Source organism: Aquila chrysaetos, chromosome 9 (assembly GCF_900496995.4).
Source record: "Aquila chrysaetos chrysaetos chromosome 9, bAquChr1.4, whole genome shotgun sequence".
In the NCBI taxonomy this organism is placed as follows: domain Eukaryota; kingdom Metazoa; phylum Chordata; class Aves; order Accipitriformes; family Accipitridae; genus Aquila; species Aquila chrysaetos.
In genome coordinates this window covers 2,860,205-2,875,726 of record NC_044012.1, presented here as the reverse complement: position 1 = coordinate 2,875,726, position 15,522 = coordinate 2,860,205, and the positions used below count along the sequence as shown (strand labels likewise).

At 47.0% G+C, this 15,522-nt stretch overlaps 1 protein-coding gene and 1 non-coding gene across 6 annotated transcripts in view; both read right to left on the bottom strand.

The window, feature by feature from the left end:
* Positions 1-13,738, bottom strand: part of FBXO31 (F-box protein 31) — a 29,304-nt gene extending 15,566 nt beyond the window's left edge. Inside the window, exons 1-3 of one of the 5 annotated variants that reach the window (XM_030023912.1) lie at positions 13,317-13,738; positions 4,538-4,609; positions 2,144-2,230 (exon numbers count right to left, since the gene is read on the bottom strand). In XM_030023912.1, coding sequence (XP_029879772.1) covers positions 2,144-2,230; positions 4,538-4,609; positions 13,317-13,713 — 556 coding nt within the window. In that variant the 5' untranslated portion in view covers positions 13,714-13,738. Of the gene's footprint in view, positions 1-2,143; positions 2,231-4,537; positions 4,610-6,351; positions 6,370-13,299 lie in introns of those variants that run through there. The other 4 variants (XM_041125650.1, XM_030023914.1, XM_030023915.1 and 1 more) reach the window with 4 other exon arrangements.
* Positions 13,739-14,133: 395 nt separating this feature from the next.
* Positions 14,134-14,206, bottom strand: TRNAM-CAU. The gene has a single exon. It is a non-coding gene; the product is annotated as a tRNA-Met (tRNA).
* Between the last annotated feature and the right edge of the window lie 1,316 nt (positions 14,207-15,522).

Genomic DNA, 15,522 nt, shown 5'->3' with positions numbered 1-15,522 from the left:
AAAACAGCACTTGGGTCTTTCTCCAAGGTTTTCTTCTGCTACGCACGCTGCCTATTTTTCTCAATCCTGAAGAAGCCTCTTGCCTATCCAAATTTCTGAGCCCACATCCTGCCAAATGGAGCAAAATACATCCACTGGACACTTCAGTACAACTCCCACCCAGCCTAGATATTACCCATGTTGCCACAAGCAGCCCTGCAGGCTCTTCAGATGGAAAGGCAGCTTGAATCTGTCTGGGGATGGGCTAGGAAAAGCAGTGAAACCCCAAGCTCCCACCAACCAAAGGCTGCCTGGGAAAGGTCTAATGCCTGTGCTCTTCGTTAAGAGTTAGACACAGGACAAGGAAGTGACACTGAGCAAACACACAGTGATTCAAGCAAGCATCACAGTGCTGGCACACCACAGACACCATAGGTATGAACAGACAAGTTACAAACCCAGAATGGGTTATTAAAACAGGAAGAGAGCAGATGATTTCAGATGTCTCTGTTTTAACTAAATCTTATTTCATGACCTCTGTCCAGCTTGGACAGCACAGGCAGAGAAATGCAAAAACCTAACACGGGAGTTTTCAGTGAAATCTGCAGCCTTTAAAGCAGAGGTAGCTCACTTTGAGTGGAAAAGACCTGATCCACTACAACTCTCTTGGACTCTCACGATGCAGCAAGGTATCTATAAGCAAAATGAGTTGGAATGTAAGCAGTTACTGCCCCCCAGCTGGTGATAACTGACCTGCTAGCGGAAAGAGCTAAGTGTCAGCCAGGCTAGCTTAAACCCTGGGGAAAATTATCTGAGCTGACCAGGCTAATGCTGCATGAATATGAATTAGGAAGCAGTCACATGGTAAATCCTGGCAACACGGTCTTAATACAGAGGAGGGGAAAAAGGCAAAAAGGGGCAATCGCATCTTAAACCACACTGACTGCTCCCCAAGTAATACAACACGCCCCTAGAGAAAAGGGGCATGAGACATCAGAAGTTTGGGGCTGCAGCTAAAGAATGAACAACTGAGGGAACAGCACAAAATGCCATTTGAGAGCCACCACAAACGCCACGTTTGGAGCAAACACCCAGGTAACAATCTACAAAGGAACTCCTCATCCTGGGGGACAGCTTGGACATGCCTCTCCTTCCCATCGAGCTCCAGAAGAAGGCTGGTGTTGACAGGCAGGACTGCCGAACCTAAAACTTTCTACCGATTCCTGCTGTAGCACTGCTGCTGCTTGTCTGTCATGACTCACATTAAAGACACCATCTTCTCTGCGTGGCTGATGCTCGACTGCTTTTGTTAGCACAGATAAGTCTGCAGCATCCACTCCACTCATTAGCGTGTGCGAAAAACTACATTCCCAAGCACCAGTGAGTTAGTAACTTGAGTCTGCAAAACTCTGCAAACCCAAAGTAGCATTAGAGACAGCTCAACACCCCCTCCAAATGCCAAGCAGTACTGGCTTCCTTAATTGATGTAAACTAATCAGTACTTCCCCCCAACTCCTGCTGAACAGCGAGCGTTAAACTCCTATGTTTTACTGTTCTTCCCTCAACACATCATCAGGAGGGAAGGAACAGTTTACTCAGAGCAGCTATTTCACTGAGGAAAGCAAATCACAATCTCTGAAACACCAGCAGAATGTTTACTAGAGAGGGAGATGGTGGTTAAAAGGATTCACTGTGCAGGGAGGGAATTAGCATGGAAACCCTCAGCATTTTGCACTGGGAAGGGCTGTGGATCTGAATGCAGCTCATCTGGATCACGACAAAGCTTTTTGCCAGTCCAGAGCCTATTTAAACTTGCTTTTGGGAGCCCTCACCAGGGTATTTGAATACTTCATTCTAAGAGAGGAGCAATCCATGAAGAACAGAGTGAACAGAGACTCTCCTTTTTGTGCCCAGTCAGGACAATTTTCTAACTCAAAGCACTTCAAAACAAGACCAACATACCTCACTGCCTGTCCTACTCACACTGTCACTCTAAAGGGTCAGAATACTCCACTAATGAGCAACAGAAAGAACAGACTAACTGGCATCCTCCATGCTGTCCCAAGGTCCACCCCAAAATAATTTGCTTAAAGCAACGTCACACTCCATGCAGCATCTTGTGTGTGCTTAGTGCAGGAAGCATCAACCAGCAGGAGGTACGTACGGCAGGTGTAAACATCTCTGTACTCCATGTGCTCGTAGTCGGGAAGGATTTTCATAAAACGCCCCGACTTCACTCGTGGGTTTATACCTGAACAGACACAGCAGGGTAAGTACCAGGGAACTCTGCTCCACTGTAACCAGCACGTAACATTACGATGAATCTGGACCAACCACACAGGAAAGTCAAACTCTCTTTTGACTTTACTTCCAGTTGTGGTGCACCATTGGTTTCCATCAGCCCCAGTCTCAGGTATACCCGGTTAGCAGGATTACTCACACAGAACTTGGCATGTTCAAGATTCCCACAGACAATATTTACAAATGGCATCCAGTGAATTCAAAGTGGAATCAGGATCCTCCTCAAACTCAGTAGTGCAGCTGTAATGAGCACCGCTGTCTCAAGGTGACCACTTAGGCCAAGTAACTACACAGACAGTAGCCCAGGCTTTCGATTAGTTATGCTTTCTAGCGCCTAAGCTCAGTTCCTCATTTCCCACATTACTTTTTACAGAAGAACAGTGGACAGAAAAGTGCATGTGCATCCTGCCAGTAGCCCCAAATTAACTCTTCTGCAATTAAAGTTTATGGGACAGTAGAGAAAATGGGGTCACACCACCACAAAACTGTTCCACTAAGTGTTTGCAACAGGGCAAACTATTGAATATGAGCAGGAGAGCTAAGATTGTGCATCCCTGAAAGCCCTAAACTGCTGCCAGGCATTCTGACTTTAGGTAACCATTGCTAGTTAGGATTGCCGAATGGATACGGACACACTCCTTATTCAGAAGTGCAATAAAGTCTATCACAGAGGTGGTTCTTCCATGTCAAGTGCAACTCTTTGCCAATGGATGCTATGGATTCAGAAACTACTTTGGTGCAAAGGAAGACTGGAAACATACGTGTAAGACAGATCCACGGCTGTGAGATACAGTACTGGGCTATAGAGAGACCATTGTTGCGAGCCAGTATGGCCATTTTTACATATAACTTGTGTATAAAAAAACCCACTAAATATCATTTTAATGTATCTGAACCATGGAACTATTGTAGTGAAAAAGACTACAGGTCATGAAGAGATGTTCTGCCATTTAAGACTGGCAATGCAGAATTAAGATCCAATATGGTATGTGCTGTATGGCTGTTACCACACCAGTGTCATACAGAGATACCAGACTGAATGGGAAATAAGGGAGGCCTCAAGCGCTAACGAGATTTCTCTGTGGACATCAAAGTGCCAGTTCAGCATCACTCGGCCCTCCCACCCAGGAAAATTAGGCAGTTCCATTCCTAGTGCACAAATAGGTAAAGAGGGACACTAGGTGATGAAAGAATTTTCCTGCGGATGCTCAGCAAGTCTATTAAAGATGGGATTAAAACCCTTCCATCTGTTCTTCTTTCCAGCGTTAAGATCAATGCTTGAGGTCATCACTGCTTCAATGTTCACCAAATACAGCACATGTAGAAGCTGAGCCAGATTTTGGGTCTGCAAAGGCTACAGAGACCTCTCATGATTGATCTCTCTGCTTTTGTTTCATGAAGCAGGACCTTCTTTGAACAGGTTGAATCTTGTTTTTTATCCTAAGCACCCCAGAGGTAACTCCCTTACAAAATTTGCGGTGGGGAACCAAGACAACACAGCCTGGCAGTGCTGGTATGGGAGCTCTTGGGGGCTTCATGAGGCTGAGCAACCAGCTCAGCTTCTGACTGCAAAGGGCAAGATTTGGTGACAGGGGAGACAGCCTCACCATGGATCCAAGCCTCCATTCAGTCCTTAGCCAACCCTGTTTTCTCTCATCCGATGTTCCCCCCACCCCTCCCTACTGTAAGACAGAAGATGTGCATCTCTAGCTTGCAGAAGGCACAGTGGGTCTAAGGAGTTGGGATCCCACTCCCCCAGACATTCCTAAAACACACTGACACCTCGGCAGAGGCCCAGCCCTGCCAGGCTCTCCTCCTTCAGGAGCAGCCCAGAGGAACGCTCGTCCCTTTACCTACAGCGCTTTCCCACTGTCAGCATATAACAGCATCCTTTCACTGAGATCGAGACTTAGCTACATTAGGGCTATGAAAAAAACATCAGTTAATTCCTTAGCAAGATCTGAAAACAGCAAAACAGGAAAGGATAAAAACCCCTCAATACACTTTATTACAAAGTTAAATTACATGCTCTTTCCCCACCAAAGGATTAGGGGACATACACATCCCAATTCTTGGCATCTGCTTAGTACTAAATAAAACTCCAAACAAGTCCAACTTCACAGATGAAACCCCTGCCATTAGCAAGTAAGTCTGAATAACTTATGCCATCAAAGTTTAATAAATATTCAACATGTATATGCTTTCAAAATTGGTACTAAGCAAGGACATACCGATCTATATCAGTTTTATCACTTACGTTTGGCATAAACATCTCGACAGGACACTCCTGTGATCTCCAATTTCCGCAAGTTTTCACAGACGCCATATTCTGCAATGACACAGACAATAATGTCAGCTTTGGCACAAAGGTGTTCTACCCTGAATCCTGGTATCTACTGTTTGAGCAAAGATGAGATCTTATTAGGTGCATTCTTTCAAGCTGCCACATTAATCCAAGAATCTTATTTCTGTTTTGAAGAGAAAACTAGATGTAATTCCACTTCAGTTTAGGAATCTAACACATTTTACAAGCAATGCCTGCAACAAACACACCATAATAAACACAGCAAAGTTGCAGATGCTTACATCTAGACCAGAAAGAGCATGAAATGTGGAAGACGTACTCATTCCAGCTGGGATTGTACGCCCATTTAGATCAAATCATGATTGTATGTAGTAATTATCTACTCCCACTGAGGTATCCAACAGGGAAAACTGCTTATTAGGATCCTAAAGAAAAGGTCACAGACTTTAAAGAATGAAATGGAGACATAAAACAGGCATCAGCATGTACAAATATGGTTACACTTGAAAGCAGATCAGATTGAGATGGGTCTGTTGTACACTCAAATGCCTTTGATTGCTTACAGAACACCCTGAAAACAAAGCAATACAGAGATCTTAAAGACAGCTTTGAAGCAGAAAATGAGATTCTCTCCTTTCATTTTCAGGAAGCCAATGCCAAACTTCTAAGAAACTTTAACAAAATAAAAGCAAGTACTAACATCTCAATGCAAGAAATCCTTAGAAGACCAGAAGGAGGAAGTGAGAGGAGGGAGATCCCAAAAAATCATCAGCAACAAAAAACACCCTGCTGCAGTGACCCCCATAGATCTCAGTATGGAAAACTACCCTCCTTGACATCAAAGACATCTACAACACAGATCAAACACCAGCTTTCCTTAGCAATACCAAACATCTGCCAGTTATTTGACACAAAAGTGTATCTGTGAAGACCTTCATCAAATCATTAAATATGAAACTTATCCTCGGTCGAGCTGCCTTGAATCAACAATCACTGTGGTTGCCAAATACCACTACCTAATGCTGGTAACCTGCTGCAAACTGAGAATTCGTTTTTCATATACGAGAAAAGCAGAAGTTTCCCTGAATGAATACAACCTCCTCCTGTCTATAAATACACTTGTGGTACATGTACACGATGATAAAGCATATGCAAAGCTTACTGTCAGCCTGCCTACAGGGAATACACATTCTGCATAACATCACTTCGGGTAAGCAGCAAGTTCAGTAAAGGTAAGAGTGGGCAGAAGGTAGAACAAACATATTGCCCTTCATTAAAAGATGCAAAAGTCAGTGGCAAAGTTCCTGCTGACTTCCGTTGCAAAAGCCAGAGGAAGCTCTAAGCGTTATCAAACACAAGGTGGGATGAGGAAGCACAATTAGCCAGAGAACAGACAGACAAGCTTGCAAGAAAGTACATCCAGCCCAGCACAAACAAGCTATTTGGTGCTGGGCTACAGCCAGCTGATCCGACACAGCCGTTCTGCAGATTTATGAAACCAGAGCTCTGCCAGAGGCTGGAAATTCAGACCCACCCTGCAGGTCACCCCGTGTCTATCCCTCCTGCCAGACTTAGCACAGCTTTCAACCACTGGTCTGCATATGTACACAAGTGGGTACATGTTTGGTAATTACATCAAAGGGATGGAGGGAACGGTATGTTTCCTCAGCTGATCAGGAAGTTAGAGATCTTTGTAAGATGACAGAAACAGTGTGGTCATAGCCTGCTGTTTGGAAACAGCCAACTCTTTCCATACAAACACTCACCTGGCCAGAGAATCAGCAAAGTGCACACTGTGCAGCAGGCATTGCAGCTAGATTAAATTCAGTGTCACTGAAGATATTTATACTGCATCAGAAAGGGAGGAGACATGCAGAGGATCCTGCCCAAATGGCATTTCTCTGTGTTGCTCTCTAATAGCAGTACTAGCACAGTGACATTCTCTCTTCCTCCAGAAGGTGCTGATTTTTCGCAAAGTGTTTTTCCTAGTAGATCTGTAAATCAGTTTGAGTGCAGTCTCAATGCAGTGCAGTGCAGTGCCCAGTAGATCCACTACCAGCAAGTATCTTGAAACAACAGGATGGGGTGGGAAGTGATTTGATGTTAAAAGCTCTATCCCAGTTTCATGCAAGTACCCTTCGTAACCTGCAGTGAAATTTTATGAAAGCCAAACCACTACTAAAGGTACATTTCTTAAGTGGTGTAGTTCAAATCTTTCCTGGAAAGATTCAAAGTTCTCCCAAGTAATAGCAAGTGCCTTTAAAAAAAAAAAAAAAAAAAAAAAAGACAAAAATTTAGAATTTCTGTATTGCTACATGCTATTTGACATTAGACATCCAAGGCTTATAAGAAAGTATTATCAAGAAAAAAAAAAATCTCATTTTGGTGTGCTTTAACACTCATCTCATTTTATGCTAACTAGTCCTTATCCTGTTTTGTTCAGCAAACAACTACAAAGAGCCGAAATCCCAGAGCGATGGCTTAGCTCCGGGTAAGTGCATCCCTTAAGCTCTTCTGACCCATGAGCTGTTAACACCATGATGGCCGCTTGATGGGAAAAATCAGTCTTTTGGCTCACAGTGCCTACAAAACCTCCAAATATCACAAGCAAGAAAGCTGGCCATCTCTTTTTAATCCAGAAGACATGAGGGACATAAAATTAACAGTAGAGCTTCAAGATAGTTACAGAAAAATAAAACTGATAAGGTTTTCTTTACAGAGAACAGAAAGCCTTTTCCAAGAAAGCTTTGAAGGGCTCAAGCTTCCTGGGAAATTCCACTTTGGTGCAATTAAGTCTATTTTAAGGAAACATATCTCAGTGCAACAGCTCACCGAGTAAAGTATTTTAAGGAGTTAATAGTCACAGAAATTCACATACGAAATTTATACCGTTAGCAAATGGCTACTTAATCCTGCTTCAAAAGCAAGGATAGAAATTCGTTTTAAAGTTCTTACTTGACCAGCTGGAAAGCCTGTTTTATTAGGTTTATAAGGAGCACTCGAAAGATTTACCAAACACACAGTGACACACTGCTGTTTCCATGGTCACATGCACTAGAATTTAAAGGACTTGGAAAGGCAGTCTCCTTTTATTATGAACTGCACTAACACTTTTGCAAGTGTAATTTACTCCCTGGCCTGCTCTCACCATAAGCTCTTCTAAGCCTCACGTTCCTTCTCCTTTCTACAAGAAGCCACATCAACCACCTCCCTCTGTGGCCTACACTGAATTTTAAAACAAGCAAACGAACAGGGCTCTTCCAACCCAGGTAAGGAAGAACCCCTGCACTCGTGTCAAAGACCAAATTACTGCTTTCTCTTTCTCAGTGTGGCAATGCCAGTAAGCAGCTGCAAGCGCTGCACGTGGACATGCGCAATTCAAAGGAATTAGTAGTCTGGTAGAGCTTGACACCCTTACCATTGCTAAGTTTCAACTGTGCCCCGACTAATCAACACCTCCCATTACTCCTGGATAAATGCCTCTTTACAAGGCTGTACACAGAACAGAAGGCATAGAAATTTACTGGATTATTTCAGAGACCACAAAAATGGGAGATTCTCAGGCTAGCATCTCTGAAATACCAGGCAGACAAGTTTGGAACTGGCTTCTTGTTTCCAAAGGCTGAACTATCAAATTAAAATACACCAAATACTTTCCCAAACATTTCTCCCAGGGGAAGGCTTGTAGTTACCGCCGAGATATTTTGCAGCCGCAAATACAGAGCTGAGCAAAAGGAGATTTGATCTGCAACAAATGAAAGCATTTGCAGAAACCCTAATGCAAACGATGGGTAGCTTCAGATCTACAGCTTACAAACAGACCTAAGACCGACCCTCTGAAGGGTGGCTATGGCTAGCGAGCACCTGCCATCAGCAGTGAGAAACAGCCATTGGCTTTTAGACAGCATCTTGACAAAGACTGTGGTCAGAGATGAAGAAAAGCCCACTGTGGGTCACTAAAGAAACACACTATACGATGGTTTAACCTCAGAAAAAGGGAGATTAGAGCCTTGTGACTTATTAAAACCACCTTCGCATTTACTAGGGTGCAGCACTAGAAGAAATTGTTCCTGTTGTGGGAGCAGTTGTACATCAAACTCCTGCATGGATTCTCCAGAGTCCTGTAAGAGCTGAACTCCATGCAACAGTCCCCTCACTGAGTGAGTATACAAACTAATTTCCCACTCTTCTCCACAGACACCTCTTTCTATAAAACTTGCTGAAGGTTAGCATCTTTAACACCTTGGCTGACATTTTTCAGCAGGTACAAAAGGTGTTGGAGGTTGTTTTCACAAACAAAAGCCTTTTCATCCAAGTTCTAGGTCTGGTTATTCTGAATTATTGGTCTGTTTCCAGATGTTCTGCTGCACTCACGCTGTTTTGTTTTAAGATGAAAGTGGTTACCATTTAAAATGGACTATCAGGTGTTAATCAAGGTAGGTCAGGCCACCTAGCCAGGGTGAAACAGGCTTTAATTCTGCTCCCACTGCAGAGATCAGCAATCTCCTATTTATAGAAAACGTGAAAATGACTGCAATCCTCTTCTTGCCAAAGAAGCAATTCAGAGACATTGTTTACCCTGAACAGTTGCAATGATAAAAGGACAACAGCCCTAACAGCCACACCAGTGTTACACAACTACTTCTGGTTAATCCCCACACACTCCCAGTTCCCAGTCACCAGCAAAAGCCACTCCACTTTCAGGAAGACAAGTCCGCTGGATGCTTGCGCTAATCACAACACATTCTTAAAACTAATCTACAGCTGAGTGTGGTGGGTTGACCCTGGCTGGATGCCAGGTGCCCACCAAAGCTGCTCTATCACTCCCCACCTCAGCTGGACATGGGAGAGTAAATATAACAAAGGGCTCGTGGGTCAAGATAAGGACAGGGAGAGATCGCTCCATCAATTACTGTCACGGGCAAAACAGACTCTACTTGGAGAAAATTAACTTAATTTATTGCCAATCAACCAGAGCAGGGCAATGAGAAATAAAACCAAATCTCAAAACACCTTCCCTCCATCCCTCCTTTCTTCCTGGGTACAACTTCACTCCCAGATTCTCTAACTACCCCACCCCAGCGGCGCAGGGGAACAGGGAATGGGGGTTATGATCAGTTCATCACACGTTGTCTCTGCCGCTTCATCCTCTTCAGGGGCAGGACTCCTCACACTCTTCCCCTGCTCCTGCGTGGGGTTCCTCCCACGGGCGCCAGTCCTCCACGAACTTCTCCAACGTGGGTCCTTCGCACGGGCTGCAGTCCTTGACGAACTGCTCCAGCATGGGTCCCTTCCACGGGCTGCAGTCCTTCAGGCACAGACTGCTCCAGCGTGGGTCCCCCGCAGGATCACAAGTCCTGCCAGCAAACCTGTGTCAGCGTGGGCTCCTCTCTCCACAGATCCGCAGGTCCTGCCAGGAGCCTGCTCCAGCACGGACTTCCCACAGGTTCACAGCCTCCTTCGGGCATCCCCCTGCTCCGGCGTGGGGTCCTCCCCGGGCTGCAGGTGGAGATCTGCTCCACCGTGGACCTCCATGGGCTGCAGGAGGACAGCCTGCCTCACCATGGTCTTCACACAAGCTGCAGGGGAATCTCTGCTCCGGCGCCTGGAGCATCTCCTCCCCTCCTTCTGCACTGACGTTGGTGTCTGCAGGGTTGTTTCCCTTACATGGTCTCACTCCTCTCTCTCCAGCTGCCGTTTCTGTCCCTGCTGCAACTTTTTTTCCTTCTTCAGTATGTTATCACAGAGGTGCTACCACCATCGCTGATGAGCTCGGCCTTGGCCAGCAGCGGGTCCATCTTAGAGCCGGCTGGTATTGGCTCTGTCAGACATAGGGGAAGCTTCTAGCAGCTTCTCACAGAAGCCACCCTTGTACCCCCACACCCCGTCCCACTACCGAAACCTTGCCACACAAACCCAACACACTGAGTTGGCCCACAGCAGTGCAAAAGCAAGATAGCAATGCTCAAGCGATTGAGTGCCCCATCTAACTCAGGCAACGTCCGGGCTTTTTCTTACATTCAGCGTTGCCCCTGTCCAAGATGAAGGTAGAAAATGGCTAAAACAAAGCACTGCAACAATCAGCTTCTCTCAGAGAAAAACCATTCTGTTTAATTTTAGGATTGTCTTTCTTGTCTCTTTACTGTTGTACATTTCTGAAAACACAAACAGTTTTGCATATGCAACTGACACAAAGTTTACCAGTTACTTCCTCAAAGAGCTCAGCTCTGGAACATCATCAGTAGGCTTCAGAGTGAATAAGCCATCAATACAAGAAGTATGCTACGAGAGGCACACGTGCTCTCACTCTGTTTCCAGGACAGGCAGCTTCACAAGAAGACTCAGGCAGATACAAGCACACACTTAAGAACTGTCCTCAGTTGGGAAGTGGCTTGTTTTTAAAAAAGATTACAAAAAGTAATTACATTTTATGTTTGACTATCATACAGTCACCCATGTACAGCTATACAGAAACACAGTATAGGATATTCTAAATTTTATATGTGTATTTATATACTAATACCTGATGTCCATATACGTCCTCAAGTAGTTGCACTCATCACACAGTTGCATGCTCACATTTGAACACACTCAGCAGCTGAGCATGTGCAACATATCGCTGAAATATATGCAGAGAAATTTAACTGCAAAACAGCTCCACAAAGTGATGACCAATTTTATACTCACGTGTACAAATACTCAAAGTTACAGTACTACCACAATGGTAATTACTTCACTGCTGTGTAGAGCAATGCAAAGCACTATGACCAGTGCAAGAAGTCCAGATTAGGAACTGTTTGGAGAACATGACTGGTTAAAAGATTGCAGTAACAGTTTCACAGATGTAGTAAGTTTTTCAGCCAGGAACTTGACACTTATCTGCTCAGCACAGCTTGCACACCATGCCTTTGGTACAAGATCTACTTCAATCACACCAGCAGTCCACCAATAAGTTCTTTGACAGTAGTTGGAATGGATACGTTGGGAAAACACAAGAAACTGTGTGTGAAGAGAGAATAAAAATTTGTTCTATGCACCTCTCACCTTGTAGCTAGCTACGGCCTTGAGACAAAAGGGCAGTCTTATACTTTCCCTTCCTGTCTGGTTTAGTTTAAGCCATACAAAGCCTAATGTTTCTTTAAATTTCAGCTAAGCTTTTGAACACTGCTTTATCTACTGGCAAGAAAATCCAAGCAGCGGTCATGAATTTAATAAATAAATTTATTTCCCCATGAGGCCTACTTTAGTGGTTCCTTTACAAGACAATCTAGGCTATATTTAAAAGTTATGTACATTTCTACATAAACATTTTGCCAGGATCATAACCTATGAAAATAATTTACCAGTGAAGTTTTGCAAACCATTCATGAAACACACAAACATCCATGAGGACTCTATGTCAGTAGAGGAGTAAAAGGAAAGAATGAATGCCATTTTATTAGCCAGTCTCTGAAAAACAATGTTAAGTTATTGGGACAATGGGATCATCCCATGCTGAACTAAGAAATAAGAATGCTTTGGTATACATTTTCCAGGTACAGCCTTTGTACTGTCCAAGGGTTCTTGGATATTGCTGATAAGGCATGAATTAATTCCTGCAAGGTTTAATGCATTTGAGCTGATCCCACTGCCTATGGCAGGCAGCCACTCGGACATACCTAAATTCTTCATCCCGATGCCCTCACTGGTATTAAAAACAGAAAACAAACAACAACAACAACAAAATATACATGACTTCATGTGCTGGCAGCAGATGCACCTGGCAGGATTACACTATTTAGAGAGACGATAAGCACAAGACAGCCCTTGGAGGGTGGGACAGCCACTGGATTAACAAACGGGACAGAGCGCCACACTGATGTGAGGAAAAGGACAAGGAGTAAAGAGTAAGAATCACAGCCTAACAGAACAGGGCCACAGCAAAACAGAACCGAGGCACTACTGAAAAAAAAAAACCAACCAACCCCCAAGCCTTTGCATTAATGCAGCACAGCATCCTTGCAACAGACACTCCCCAGAAAATGCACAAGCAAACCAGGAACCCCTCCGAACGTGGCACCGTGCTTCCCAAGACAGGCCAGGAATGGATGACCTTACCCAGGCCTGCCCTCCTCCACCCACTCACTAGACCCCAGCTTTACCTGCTGTGCCTCCACAGCTCTAGGACCCCCACCTGCACACCCAAGGACTCCTTTCTTCCCCAGTGCAGCCCCATTGTGCAGAGACTGATCATTCCCTATCCTCACTGCCTGAAATACCCCATCCACACCCAAGGACACCCTACACGGAGGCATCATCTGCCAAGGCCTGGGCCTGATCCCATCCCCATTCCTCCCCTCCAGCTGCCACCGCAGAGAACAACCCCAGCTTGATGCCCTTTGCTACAGCTGCTCACACGTCACCCCTTTTCCAGAAAGTGCCACCAAGAAGGGACCGCGTCTGAGAGGACGCGAGAGCTGCCCTCTTCTCCACCCTCCAGACATGGAGCCCTGCACCCCTCACAGCTCCAAAACCCGCGCCCCCTCAGGCCCCAGCTCCTTCCTGCACCCCTTCAGGACCCCCACTCCACACCTCATCACCTTCCCCACACCCTCCGGGCCCCTGACATTGCACTCCCGGCCCCATCCCCTCTCTGCATCCTCCAAGCCCCCCCCCCCGGCACCACCACCTGCCCCCCCCGGGGCCATCTCCTCAGGGCGTCCCCGGCCCCCCACCTCGGGGCGGGCGGTACCTTCGCGGCAGCGCCGCCGCCAGATCGTGTCGGTGCGGAGGATGCGGCGGAAGGTGGTGCAGACTCGAGCCAGGCTGGGCAGATCGGTACCGGGCAGAGAGCCGAAAATCTGCACCAAAAGCTCGGGGGGCAGCTCCAGAAGAGACAGCGGGGCCCGCCCGGCCGGGCCGGCCTCGGCGGGATGCGACGCGGGCCTCCCGCCCTCGATGCGCTCCGCCGCCGCCTCTTCCTCCTCCTCCTCGTCGCCGCCGCCGCCGCCGCCGCCCGCCTCTTCGGGGTCAGTGTCGGTGTCGGGCTCGCTGTCGCCGGCGCCACCGCGCCGCTGCTCCCGGGCCGCTCCCCGCCGGCGGCAGCCGCGGGCCGGGCCCACCCCGCAGAGGCGAGCGCACACCGCCATGGCCGCAACCGCTCTGCCCCGGGGAGGGAGGGAGGGGCGGTACGCGGCGACGCACTGCGTCGCTGGGCCCGCCCACCTGCGCGGCGCCGCCAATCGGCGCCTCTCCCTCCGGCTCGCCACGCCCCCGCGGATAAACGGACGTGCCGCGGGCCGTTAGTCGCCCCGCCCAGACAAGAAGAGTCAGCCGGGAGGTCGAGCCCGCCGGGGTGGGTTTCGCCCCCTAGCGTGCGGGGGGACCCGGTGGAGAGGTGCCCGTGCCCGGTAACGGCCTGCGCTGCAGCCCGCTGCCAGGCCTGTGGGGCTCGCCCCGGTCCCGCCCCCTGCTGCAATTCGATTAAAAAAAAAAAAAAATATATATATATACACCCCCTTCCCTTGAAGGGCCGTGCAAGGGGGGAAAAAAAAGGAGGAAACCACTGCTGCCCCGTGTGAGGATCGAACTCACGACCTTCAGATTATGAGACTGACGCGCTACCTACTGCGCTAACGAGGCTCCTCGAACACGCTTTTCCCGCGCGGCGCCCTTCTGCACCCCCGCCCGCCCCCCCGGGACCTCCCCGGCGCCTATTCCTTGGGGTGCTGCCTGAGAAACCTCGTTTCTTTGCAAATGGCTCCTTTTTCTGCAGGAGAGACCTACCTGGGGTTGTGGTTTGTTTTGTTTTGTTTTTTTTTTCCCCCAAATTAATTCTTTTCCCATGCTTTTCTGCAAGACAGACATGACATTTTTTGCAAATGTCTCCTCTTTCCCATGCTGTTCTGCAAAACAGCTGCATTCCTGAAAGGGTCCTTCAGGGTTCCGCAACATCCTCATCCAGCTCCACTGGCCTGGAATGGATTGTGAGGGCTGCGTTGACAAGACGCTTGCAAGGAAATCAAGTTGTTTCCACACAATTACAAAAATTAAACTAACCTCGTTTGCCTCTCTGCTGTGAAGAGTCGCTGTTCGACTGGGATTTCTGCAGTGAAATGAACTCTGTGCATTCAGTGCAGAAGAGGGTCCCCTGCGATGCCGGCAGCAGTGCTGCCCTGAATCCTAATCAACAGGCCTCACCCTCAGTGAGGGTCTCAAGGCAGCGGTCACCATGACAATCAAGCAACAAATACCTAAATTGGAAGACGACAGGAAAACAGACATTTAATTGATGCAGAAAGTCTCCAAACCTCGCCCACAAGGATCACTGCAGGGAGGTTGTTTGCCTGCAGAGCGAGCGACTGGCAGAAGATGAAGGAGGAACAGACTTTTGGATATCAGTCCCACCAGACAAGAAGAGATGTTTGGGTTGCATTGGACAGCCCAAGGATTTTGCCAAGGGTCTAGCAGGCAGCTCTTGTTGTCAGGGGGACAATACCCTGATTTCCAAGGATCTGGATGGCTATGCATAGGGGATGATCAGATGACGAGTCCAGGCTGCAAGGCTTGTGGTATGAACAAAATTGCTGCAACCACAGGATGAGTAAACGCATGGCTTCTTACAGCCTGAACCGCTGCATTCCTCCCTCCAACACTGCCCACGTGCAGAACGAGGATGTCATTTTTAATAGTGTGCTAATCCTTTGGGGCTCCAGTGACGGACAAGTTTAGTGCCCACAGTTCTGATTAAATTAAGAAAAGCTGCTCCAAGCATCTAAAACAAGGCACATGGACAATGAGTCACCTAAACCAAATATCAACTGTTTGGAAATATGTCTGTAGCTGTTTTCCACCTGTACTGAATCACATGACTTTTCCCGCACGTTACATTATGCTCAGCTGCTACTCAAAGTTTCTGACACAGCTCTAGAAGGCCTTGTCATGTCTGTTTGTTTAGG